Source organism: Pygocentrus nattereri, chromosome 21, assembly GCF_015220715.1.
Source record: "Pygocentrus nattereri isolate fPygNat1 chromosome 21, fPygNat1.pri, whole genome shotgun sequence".
NCBI lineage: Eukaryota > Metazoa > Chordata > Actinopteri > Characiformes > Serrasalmidae > Pygocentrus > Pygocentrus nattereri.
Window position 1 is genome coordinate 14,812,260 of NC_051231.1, and position 11,394 is coordinate 14,823,653.

The following is an 11,394-nucleotide window of genomic DNA, read 5'->3' on the forward strand; positions in this document are numbered from 1 at the left end:
TGTTGTGTTGGAGTACCAGTTTTGTTTGTTGTTTCTTTTTTTTTAAGTGCCAAGAAGTGAAAGGCTTCACCACTGTGCAAACCGCATTAGGTCATTACAAACAAAAAGAAGAAAAATAATGTTCCTATTAAGAACAATGTTCGTTTCTCTGTTGGTCGGATACAATCTAGAACCACTTGGTTTGTGAGTGCTTACAAATATACAACCTGATGTACATACATAAACAGACTGTGCAAACCCTACATTCATGTAGAGCGAGACCACCTCCTTTGCCCCACCAGATTGGCACCTGTCAAGACAGGAGGTTTGGATAAAAACACTGGGGGAGGCGAGAGAGTGTCTTTGTACGTGGTTCCAAGACAAAAATAGAAAAACATAAACAACAGTCTTTTCCAGAAAGGCAAGAAGAAGCTGCATCAAAAACTACCAGTATGGCAGCAGGGCTCTCCTCAGGTCAGCCTCCGTGCGGTCAGCTATCCCAGGAGGTCTTCATCGCCCTGCGTCCCTCTCCTCGCCTCGCCAGCTCGTCGGCACTGCCCCTCACTTTGGGAGGCGAACGTCGCAAAAAAAGACGAAGGGGTGGGTGCTCCCCACCGCCAAAGCCCACCGGCCCACCCTCATGTGGACTCCAGTGTATCCAGTTGGAACACGTTGTGATTGGTCGGCGTGGTGAAGAACAGCTGGTCGTTGGGTGAGCGGTTGTCACAGGGGCTGTTGAGTCCCAGTGTCCTCTCAAAGTCCAAAAGCTGCCCCATGAAGTTGAAGTTGGGTGAGATGTTGGACTTCTTGCGCTTGACAAAGTCATAGGCGTCGTTCAGTGACAGGTTAAGCTTCTGCATCAGGTAGGCCACCGTCACCGTGACCGAGCGGCTAATGCCGGCCAGGCAGTGCACCAGGATGCCACACTTTTTGGAACGAGCTTCATCTGAAGAGAGGAAGAACAGGAAACACTTTTACTTCTCTCATAAAGTTGATCACAACGTAAAACTGATTTGTAATGATGTGTAAAGCGACAAAAATGTATCATGACAAAAAAGTGACCTTTAATGCATTTTTGAACAATGTTCACACATTCTTAGAGAAGAAACCACATTTGAATACTGAGTGTGTTTACATGCACAACAATATTCCAGATTTCTGCAGTTAACTGATTATTAAGTGGTCATGTAAACACACATTCTGATTTCTTAGATCTCATTAAGGACTAAGAAATTTGATGAGGAGGCTGGATTTAAGCTCAGTAATGGGGTTTTCAGAGCATGTAAACCCTTACTTTGATTTCTTTCGTTTTCTCAGTCTGAGTCCTTTAATGGTGGAGGGATAAATGGAAGAGTCTCCAAATTTTCCACTATTTTCCCACATCAGCATTACATATAAAACTCAGACGACACATGTAGATTCACTGGTGATTTTGGATAATAAAATGTCTTTATTTTCTGTTGTAGTCATGGCGACCCCTGGTTCCTATCACCATCCCATCACCTATCACGCCAGATACGTTTTTGACAGTGTATTCACAATCATTTCATGTAGTAACTTTCTGTGAGGGAGCTTTTAGAGATGGGCATCTGATTCCTATCACCACCACTATGAACAATTCTGACTCGGTAAGTTTCTCTTGAAAGGAGTGTTTCACACCAAACCACTCTGAACGACTTTGTTTACAGCTTAACCATTTCATTAAGCAGAAATATGGAAAGTTTAGTTGAATTCCCCTTTATGATAACTAGAATACAGAGAAACTGGCTATGGGTGCTGGTGTACACTAAAGATGAGTACAGTAGGGCTCTGTGTAGCTTCTTATTCACAAGAACCTCATTACAAATCTTCCTCCCGTTCATTCAAGTTTAAACAAAGCCCCTCGAAACGAGAAGCACTCCAGAACACTCGAGGGTGAAGCTGCGGTGCTGCAGTCGTGTCTGCACAGGCATCTGAAACGCTGAATGGAGCACTAAGATGCCTCAGCATGGTCTCTCTGTGAAGACTCAGAGATGGCATTCAGAAATGCCTCTGCATCTCTGACTGACCTCATGTGGGCTCATGAGTGGTAGTGGTGGGAGGAGGTGGGGTGATCATACATTATGGATGACCTGGATGCATCTGGCTTTTACAGATTGTAACACTCTGCAGAGCCATTAATGCCTCTTTCTTTTGCTTTCTCTCTCGTGATGGAAGGAAACAGCAATTACCCTTTAACCTCTCAAGAATTCACTTTTAATGTTCATTTTCCTGTACAAGCAAAATTAATTTCACAAACTTCACAAATAAAAATCATGAAATACACAAATTCTCACTGATTTCAATGTACAAAAATATCCAGCAGCCAAATAAGATCCTAGTACCCAAAGACCAAAGTGCAATGAGCTTGAGATGAAGCAATAATATAAAGGGGAATTCCACTGATATTTTATCATTTCTGCGTGATTAAACCGATATGATGTAAACAAAGTCATTGTGGTGGGAAATTTGCCGCTCTAAAGTCAGAATCACTGTAGTCTATGGAACGGCCATCTCTCAAGATTCCCTCACAGATACAGGAAATGGTTATGAATACACTGGCAGATGTCTGAGACCTTTTATGACAGTTTTGAGAAGGTTTTGAGTACTTTTAAGATGGTTTTACTTTTTTGAATTTTAACCACTGAATTATGATGAAGTTTTGAGAAAAATGGTGGCTTATGTTTTAGCACCATATGTGGTATGCAAAGAGTATGATGTCCATGATGTAGTTCCCAAAAAAACATTCTTATGTCCCCATTATTTAAATGTTAAAGGTAACACATCATGTGGTCCTTCATATCATTTTGAAAGAGGTAAAAATGAAATCATGGAGTATCAAATCTGCTAATAGTCCGTCTACTGAAAACAGTTCAGTCTGAGGTTATTGATTATCCAGAATGGCGCTCTGTGCATGTGAGTGGTGTAAAAGTTAAACTGTGTTTCATTGTCTTTAAAAATGAAACTGCACTCAGTCGGGTAACAGTGTCCACAGGATGTTGTGATGGCGCGGCGTGCACTAGTTTTCCTCCCCTCGCCCAGACACTGTGGCGGGCTCGCTGATCAACATTACGACCGCAGGAAGCTAGGCGTGTGACGAGCAAAACAGCCCCTCAGTTCCTGTTTGTTGTTTACTCGTGTGTGAAGATCACAAAACACTGAAAATTCAGTCGATCCATTCAGCTGAAATCTGAATTCTCATCAATCAATAATGTTCAACAGCAGCTCAAATCTGAGATAAATCAGCATAAAGATGATAAGATAGTATTGACAAAGTTAAGACAGCATGAAGATGGCCTTAATAAAGCTAATAAGTCAGCATTAAGATAAAAGATATCAGCATTAATAAAGTTAGTAAAAGCATTAATAAGGTTACGATAGCATTAGAAAAGATAATAAGAGCTATTAATAAAGTTACTATTGTACTAGTAAAAATAATTAGCATTATTAAAGATAAGTTATACTTAATAAGTTAGCAATAACAAAGTTAATAAGATATCATTATTCTCTTTAAGCTCAATAATCATTCGATTCTTAATTTGAACATTTGATTTAATGAAGAATTGATTAGGCAAAGCAGATATTTGATGATATATGGAAATATTGGACTTCCTCAAAGAGAATGCTGGAAATACATAAACAAACACACCTAACCACATAAAAACGAATTACTGTGTTAATATTATTTGTATTTATTCTAAAATGAGTGTTTTTCTGAGCAAAACACTCACTGACCAGATAAACAGACTCATAAATGTGATTTTATCATCCGGTGCCTAAAACTTCACTGCACATGTCACTCAGTACACTGTGTATTAATAACCTCTGCTGTTGTATTCAATGATAAATGGACTTAAATGTTAAATGTTATAAACAACACCAAATGTAAGAAGTAATTAAATAATATTATACCGTAATTATCTGTTTACCGTAAGTCATCTTGATGAGATTTGATCAACACTTTTCAAACATGATGAATTCTGGATATTAATTTTATTAGAAATTCATTCTTATTACTCTGTCATTTTAAAATCTCCTTTTCATCATTTTGCTGCACACTGATCAGTACAGTATTAGTGTCCTGTTACTGTAATAATGATATGGATGACTCTTCAAAACTCGTCTTTCTGTATTAGTTAGAAAGTGATTCAAAACTTTTGAACATAAATCTTGACTGAAAAAATATCCACCAGTTTAATGTTTCAAAATGAATCCAGATGGCGAGACGGATCCAGACTAACACATCAGAAATCCTCTCTTGTGTCTGAGCTGGAGCAGAAAAAGCTGCTCTCAATGGAGACCAGTGGATTCCTCCTCCTGATCTGACCTCTCTGTCTGCCACATTTCACCACAGAAGCTCAAACTCGACTCTCACAAACAAGCCTCATTCAGGGCAGAACGACACCCTTATTTAAGTAAATAAGTTAGAATTAATGAAGCTAAGCTGGCATTAATAAAGTTAGCATTTAAAAGATGAATCAGCATCAATAAAGTTAAGAAGTCAGTAAGTCATTAGATTAATAAGTTAGCATGAATAAAGATAAGCTAGCAATAGTAAAGCTAAGTTTGTGTTTATAAAGATAAATCAGCATTAATAAAGTTCAGCATTACAAAAATTAACAGGCCATCGTTGAAAAAAGGACAAGTTATCATTAAAGTTAAAGAGTTAGCATTCATGAACTTAAGTTATCATGTGAAAAGTCAGCATTAATGAAGGTAATTAAGTTCTGGAGTTAATAAACAGTAAAAATGTTAATAAGTGAATAAGTTAGCACTAACAATTCGACTAAACTGCATTAACAAACTGGAGTTAGCATTAATAAAGTGAATAAGTTGCACTAAAAATGATAGCATTAATAATGTAAGTAAGCTAGCATTGATTAAGTGAATAAGTTGGCACTAAAACTATTAACAAATTAGCATTAATAAACTACAATTAGCATTAAAACTGCAAATAAGTTAGCACTAATACAGTTACTGAGTTGGCATTTCAAAATATAATAATAATGACATAATATTATTAACTTAACCACTTACTACTCTACGTCTATCTAATCCATCACTAAAACAGCAGTACAACACTATCTCAATGTTAATATCATGGTTTTATGGTTATTAGAGGCGTGTGGTATAAAATGCTAATGCTAACACTTTGACTTCCACTCGTGTATATCAGTGATAAAGTCCAACTCCATTTCAGTCATAAGTGTTCAGTTCCTAATTCTCTGTTTTGGGGTTTAACTTTGTTCTGTTGCAGTTGTTCAGCTCCAGTTGAATTGTTGCTCTGACTGTTCCTTTCATTTCAAACCGAAAAGAACAGAATGTAGCTGATCTTCACTAGTAACCCAATTCTCCTGCTTCACTTTAAATGGGGAAGCTGTTACAGCAACACTATTTAAGGTGGACCATGAAAATTCGAATAAGTAGCCACTTTCAGCCTCGTGGATCTTATGCTGACCGGTGCTGGATGGGTTTAGACTCCTGGGAGTGGTAAATATAAATCATCGTGCATTTTTTTTTCTGAATTAAACAATACACTAAAATGAGGCCACGGACAGGAAGTGCTGCGGAAATGACTTTGAAGCTGGCCACACTACAGCCACAGACATCAGGGGTGGCATTTCCTGAAAAACCTTCGCAATGTCAATGCCCTTACTGCTAGAGCTGCTTTAAAGGGCGATTTCACCTGCTTTTCAGAATTTCTGCGTGATTACGTGGTTACACGCGGTTTGGTATGAAACATTCTGCTCTGTTCGTGTCAGAATTGCTCACAGCGGTGATGACAGAAACCAAACATCCACCTCTAAAAGCTCCTGAAACCATTCCAAAAGTCTGGGCGCCCCAGGTAAAATTCCACTGTGTTCAGTTGAAGCTAAATGAGCACATCCTCGACAAAGCACACGTTTTATTGCACATTTGCTGTTTATTTGCAGTGAATAAAACATAAAATGTGGCCTGAACCAAAGTTACAGCTCATTTTATGCTTTATTTGGTGGTGTAGAATATTTGTGTTAAAATCATAGAATATATGGCAACCCCTGGTTCCTGTCACCACCACTGTGAGTTTCTACAGTGAACCATTTCACACCAAACCACGCTGAATTACTCTTACATCTCAGAGTTTGAGTTAAGCAGAAATAAAAAAAATTGGTGGAATTGCCCTTCAATTCTCAAATGTAGACAAAAGAAATATGTTACTGAACCTGTCCACCTTAAACGAAATGCTCTTTTTCAGTGTGTGGTGCCACTGGAGAAAAGGCTTATGAGTTACAATGAATATATAAAATGAGACTCAGCAGACTGACCTGGTTCAGTATTTTGAGGTTAATGTAACTTATGCTTAAAAGTGATTTAAAGCTGCTGCTGAGGTTTCTGTCTCAGCGGAGTCGTTCATTCATGCTCATACGGTCTCATTCACATTAATGACACCGCACCTCTACAACCTGCTCTCGCTCCTTTATGTAAATCACTCAGGCTCTGTCCGCTCTAGACGAGTAAAGCTGAGCTGATCCTGAGAGAAACTGCCCGAGCAGCAGCCCAGCGATCCGCACTGATGATGACTACACGTTAATCAATAACTCCGCTTCCTGTGTGCTGTTGCTCGTTAAGCTGAAAGACGGACGCCAGCGTTTCACAGTTCAATGAGTGCAGTAGGCTTTCAGAATGAGCTTGTGAGGCCAGGTGACAATTTAATATATAGACCTAATCCTACACCTGAGGCTAAAATATTTATTATAAAATCTCTGTGCTTTAAGTATATTCAATACGTATGAGTAAACATTAATAATCCAGGTATTAGATGATAACTACAGTTAACTGTCCTTCCTAGAAGGAAAGGTCTGCAAGAAATGTAATCATTCCTTCTTGTGTTTATATTATTTTGCATTTATCCTAATATTTGTGTTTTCTGCCCAGATAAACAACTTTTAAAACCCAATATTATTATCACAAGCCTAAAACCTTACTGTACATGTCATTTATTAGACTGTTCAACGGTTTGAAATGTACTTGGTCTATTAATAACTGCTAGTCACTGTCTTATTAAATGACATGTGTACTTATACAGTGTTGACTGAAATATTAAACGTTAAACACAATACCAGAAGGAAGTTATGAAATGATGATATGCCCAATTTATATACTTACAGTAAATCTTTAAAAAAAATCTTGATAAGAGTTTATCACCACTTTTACTAACTGTTGCTGTTTTCTTTCAGCAAATAAATGCTTACTGTCCAGATAAATAGCTTTTATATATGCTGTTTTTAACATATTAGAAAAAATATAAAATATAAAATGTGCTGTCCCTGTTGCACAAGACACATTTTATGTTTTACTGCATTACTCTCAAATATGTAAAATTCAGCAAATAAAATGAAGCTCTGAATTAAAATGTATTCTCTGTATAGAATGTGTTCACACACACACACACACACACACACACACACACACACACACACACACATATATATATATATATATATATATATATATATAAAAACAAGTGTATAACATAAGGAGATTTTATTTACGTTGTTTGGAACCATTTCTTTTAGTCCACTCAGCATGAAACATTCACACTGCTGGGCTGCTGATGTTTTCAAATGAATGAATGAATGAACAGATCAGGATAGGAAATGTGCTGTAGAGATTAAAAATGTGTCCACTTACCTATGAAAGAAATGGCCTCAGGGAAAAACTGCGACAGGTTTTGGCTCCAGTGATCCGAGATGGGAATCTGTTTGTACTTGAATTCCCCGTCGTGCTCGAACATGTTGGGCAGGTTGGGAGTCACGTTAAGGATGTACTTGATGTTGTACTTGCCCAAAATGTCCAGGTTGGTGGAGTCTTTGGCACAGCCCAAGTAAAGGTATGGGAGGATTTGCACGGGAAAAGGAGGCTGGTTGTTGGGTAAAGGGCTGCCTTCTGACTCGGTGGCACTGCTCGGCTCCCTGTCCGACTCTCCGTCTGAACAGTCCGAACTGATCCGTAGTCCTCCCAGGCCCAAAACAGAAGCAGGCGGGGAGCTGCTCGGGCAGGAACAGTCCAGATTGGTCTCGCAGTGCTCTGGATACTCCGTCTGAAACTTGTTGAATCCTCCTAGAAACAGAAATAAACGACATGTGATTATTTGCAAATAGATTACCCTTAATATAGGCTTAATAAGACAGTGAATGCTTAAGGGGCCTATATATTAATATATTACTGCATTTTATCTATTTTATTTTCTCTAGGCGTGCTTATAACATCTGTATGGTTTTATGCAGCAAAAAGGGCATAACACCTCTGTCTGGCTCATCACCATAACATTCTTAATTCTTAATGCAAAATTCATATGTGTACATTTCATTTTCAGTAATTTTGAGGAGCATTCCTGTTGGTCCATTCCTCATGCCACTACATGCAAATGCATGTCCATGAAATCACAAAAACAGCTGAAAATGGGCTGTATTTTAAATATTTGGATCGGTCACTTCTTAAACTTGAAAAACGTTCATACAAGCTTCTATAGTTTTGTTTAAAACGTATACACAATATGAGAAAAACTCCCTGACATGGGCCCTTTAATACTGCTCATGACCTCTCAGTGGACTGTTTTGTGAATGGTGGCCACATATCCGCTTTAAACACATCCATAACCGTTCACAGCCTGTTTTAAGGTATATATTGTACACGTTTGCTTCGTTAAGGATTCAAAAAGTGTGGCAGAAACAATCAAACAACGAAACTGCTAGCAGGCTGTGTTTTTGCTTTCTCTTCCCTTTTCATTCATGAAATGCGAGCTCCCTCTTGAACGAAGACAACATGGCGGAGCCATTTCAGGAAACTAATTGAAAACATCTCTGTGCGACGGCTAGCACGTCTAAACTCCAAAGGCAGGCGTCGTGCGGAAGATTCTGGACATTTTCGCTTTTAAAAAAAGATATTAATTTGCAGGTTTGTGAGGAGTGACCTGTGAGTTCGGGCTTCTCAGCCTAATTTCCACTGTAAACTATGCTAACATACTTTAGCATTTGCAGTTTAAATGACTAAAGCGATTCATTCTGCTATCCCAATTCTGCTAAATCAACTCGGAGTCTACGATTAACGATTTGACGTGGAAAATGTACAACTTCGCCTTCTTAGTTCGAATTGCCCGGTCCACCTTAAATGGCGCTGCAGTTACTGCACCATTTAAGGTGGAACGGGAAAATTCGAGGGGGGAAAGTAAAGGGATATATTCTCCTCATTTTGGTCCAGAATAAACTACTAAAGCAAAGTGAGACGACTGATCAGCGTCAAGGGAGAAGTCGAACCAACACAAGAAAACTAAATGAACCCCCTACAAAGCGGTCTCATCAGCTTAAACGAGTACAAGCACTTCCACGCTCGTTTGAAAGTACTTGAAACTTTTTCCCTTTCAAATAAAAACAAATAAATAAATAAAAGGCCTACGTCTCAAATTGCCCCTTCTTCCCTACCACGGTTCCCAAACTAAAAGAGCCGCGTGAGCGTCATACGGGTCTTTTGGGTGCACTGCTTAGGGAGCAAGGGAGCGATATTGAGACGGAGCCCACAAAGTTTCGCCTTTAGGCTGCGTCCCAAAACCCCCAAAAAAACCCACTACGAAACTACATTATTGAATGCATTACTACAGGTGGTGTAATATAGTAAGGTGGTATGTGGTTCTGGACGCAGCCTTAAGGAAAAATAAAAGCCCCCCTGAGATTTACCTTCCAGGTAATAAGCCTTGCAGCCGTCGTCCCGCAGCTTCTGCATGAGCAAGCCGAGCACGGAGCCCCCCGCGCCGCTCTCGGGCCAGTCTGCGGTGGCCTCGTCGTAGAGCAGCACGGTGTCCGTCCTGCAGCGCTTGGCGAAGCGCTCCTTGTCCTCGTTGTTGGGGATGATGGAACGGATGGGCAGGTTGCCCTTCTTCAGGCGGCGCAGCATCAGGCCCGGGATGGCCAGGTTCATGGCCGACTCGATGTGCGACGACTCGTAGAGCTCGTGCGCCCGGCAGTCGAGCAGGAGCAGGGAGCGCGCGCCGGCCTCGAGCTCCTCCTGCAGCCACTCCGCGCTTTTGCTCGCCATGATCATCGCAGGAGGAGGAGGAGGAGGAGGCGCGCTCCAAAGGTTGTTTTTCATGGGGGAAAAAGGAGGACGAGGGGGCTGTGCGCGCGCGGCGAAACGGCGAGGGAGGGGGGGTAAAGAAAGAAGCGAAAGGGGAGAAAAAGAACTGGCGAAAAAAAGGAATAAAAATAAAAAACAGCGACCAAAAAAATCAAACTGGCGCAGCCATCCGCTTCTCCTCCTTCAGACTGATGAGCTCGCGCGCGGTCACGGCTCCGCTCGTGCGCTCCGCTGGAATGGGTCTACGCCGTCCATCTGAAAATCTGAGAATCCGCTGGGCCCCCCCTAAAAAAAAAAGGCGCCCGTGGCACGCGCGTAGTGTAGTGTAGTTGTGTTGTGTTGTTTAGAGGTGGCGGGGGGCGTTGAGAGAGGGGGGGTTTGTTATGGTCCCAGCGCGAGCATTATGGCGGTGCTGTCCTGCTTGTCATCTTCTGCTCGCGCTTTTGACAGGCTGTAATAAAAAGAAGAGAGGTTTGTGCGCGGAGTTAGGGCACGAGAGGAGAAGGAGGAGGGGCAATGGGAGGAGCCATGGGAAGGGGAGGGGTCAGGCGCTGGGTGGTTTAAAGGGCCAATACTGCTAAAAAAAAGCAGTCTCATTAAGCTCAACTCAAAGGGGATCAGAATCCCTGTATAGTTCAGCCGTTGAGATGTCATGCTTATGACTTATAATTAATAATATCAACAATAATAATAATCATTTTATTTGCATTTATAGCACCAGGGTCAGCTCAAAGTGCTTCACAGACATGCTTTAAAGCTTCACGTGTCTTAAGTTTTAGGATTATATTTGGAGGCCAAGACAAAATTGCAAGATTTAACACATGCAAGACGTGATTTTAAGATTTAAAATAGATACAGATCTGATCACTCAAACCATTTCAGGAGGTGGACTGAGATGCCTTTGAGCCACAATATTATAGCAGCATAAGAACACATCCATCTCTCCACACATTCAACAACCAAAACCCCTCCTGGTACAAACAAAAATTCTCCCAGTATGACCAAAACTACTTCATGTACATCAAACCCCTAACAGTACACGTGAAACTCCTCCTAGTACAACTAAAACTCCTCCTAGTACAATCTAAACCCCTCAGTACAACCAAAACCCCTCCCAGTACAAAAACAAAACCCCTCCCAGAACAACCAAAACCCCTCCCAGTGCAAAAATACCCCTCCCAGAACAAAAACAAAACTCCTCCAAGTACTACCAAAACCCCTCCCATTACAACCAAAACTACTTCTTGTACAAGCAAAACCCCTCCCGGCACAAGTGAAACTCTTCCT

General features: G+C 40.6%; 1 protein-coding gene across 1 annotated transcript; it reads right to left on the reverse strand.

Moving 5' to 3' along the window:
* Positions 1-35: 35 nt before the first annotated feature.
* Positions 36-10,574, reverse strand: dusp7 (dual specificity phosphatase 7). Its single transcript, XM_017692785.2, has 3 exons — positions 9,711-10,574; positions 7,669-8,097; positions 36-925 (listed from the first exon to the last, which is right to left on the reverse strand). The coding sequence occupies exons 1-3, from the start codon at positions 10,120-10,122 to the stop codon at positions 618-620; spliced, it is 1,149 nt and encodes a 382-aa protein (XP_017548274.1). The 5' UTR covers positions 10,123-10,574; the 3' UTR covers positions 36-617.
* Positions 10,575-11,394: the final 820 nt, after the last annotated feature.

Bases quoted from the DNA above. Each gene is read 5' to 3' on its own strand.
- dusp7 (XM_017692785.2), bottom strand. From the start codon at position 10,122: ATGAAAAACAACCTTTGGAGCGCGCCTCCTCCTCCTCCTCCTCCTGCG. The intron at 8,098-9,710 runs GTAAATCTCAGG...TTCTGTTTCTAG, and splicing joins CAAGGCTTATTACCTGGAAG to GAGGATTCAACAAGTTTCAG. The intron at 926-7,668 runs GTAAGTGGACAC...TCCTCTCTTCAG, and splicing joins TGAGGCCATTTCTTTCATAG to ATGAAGCTCGTTCCAAAAAG.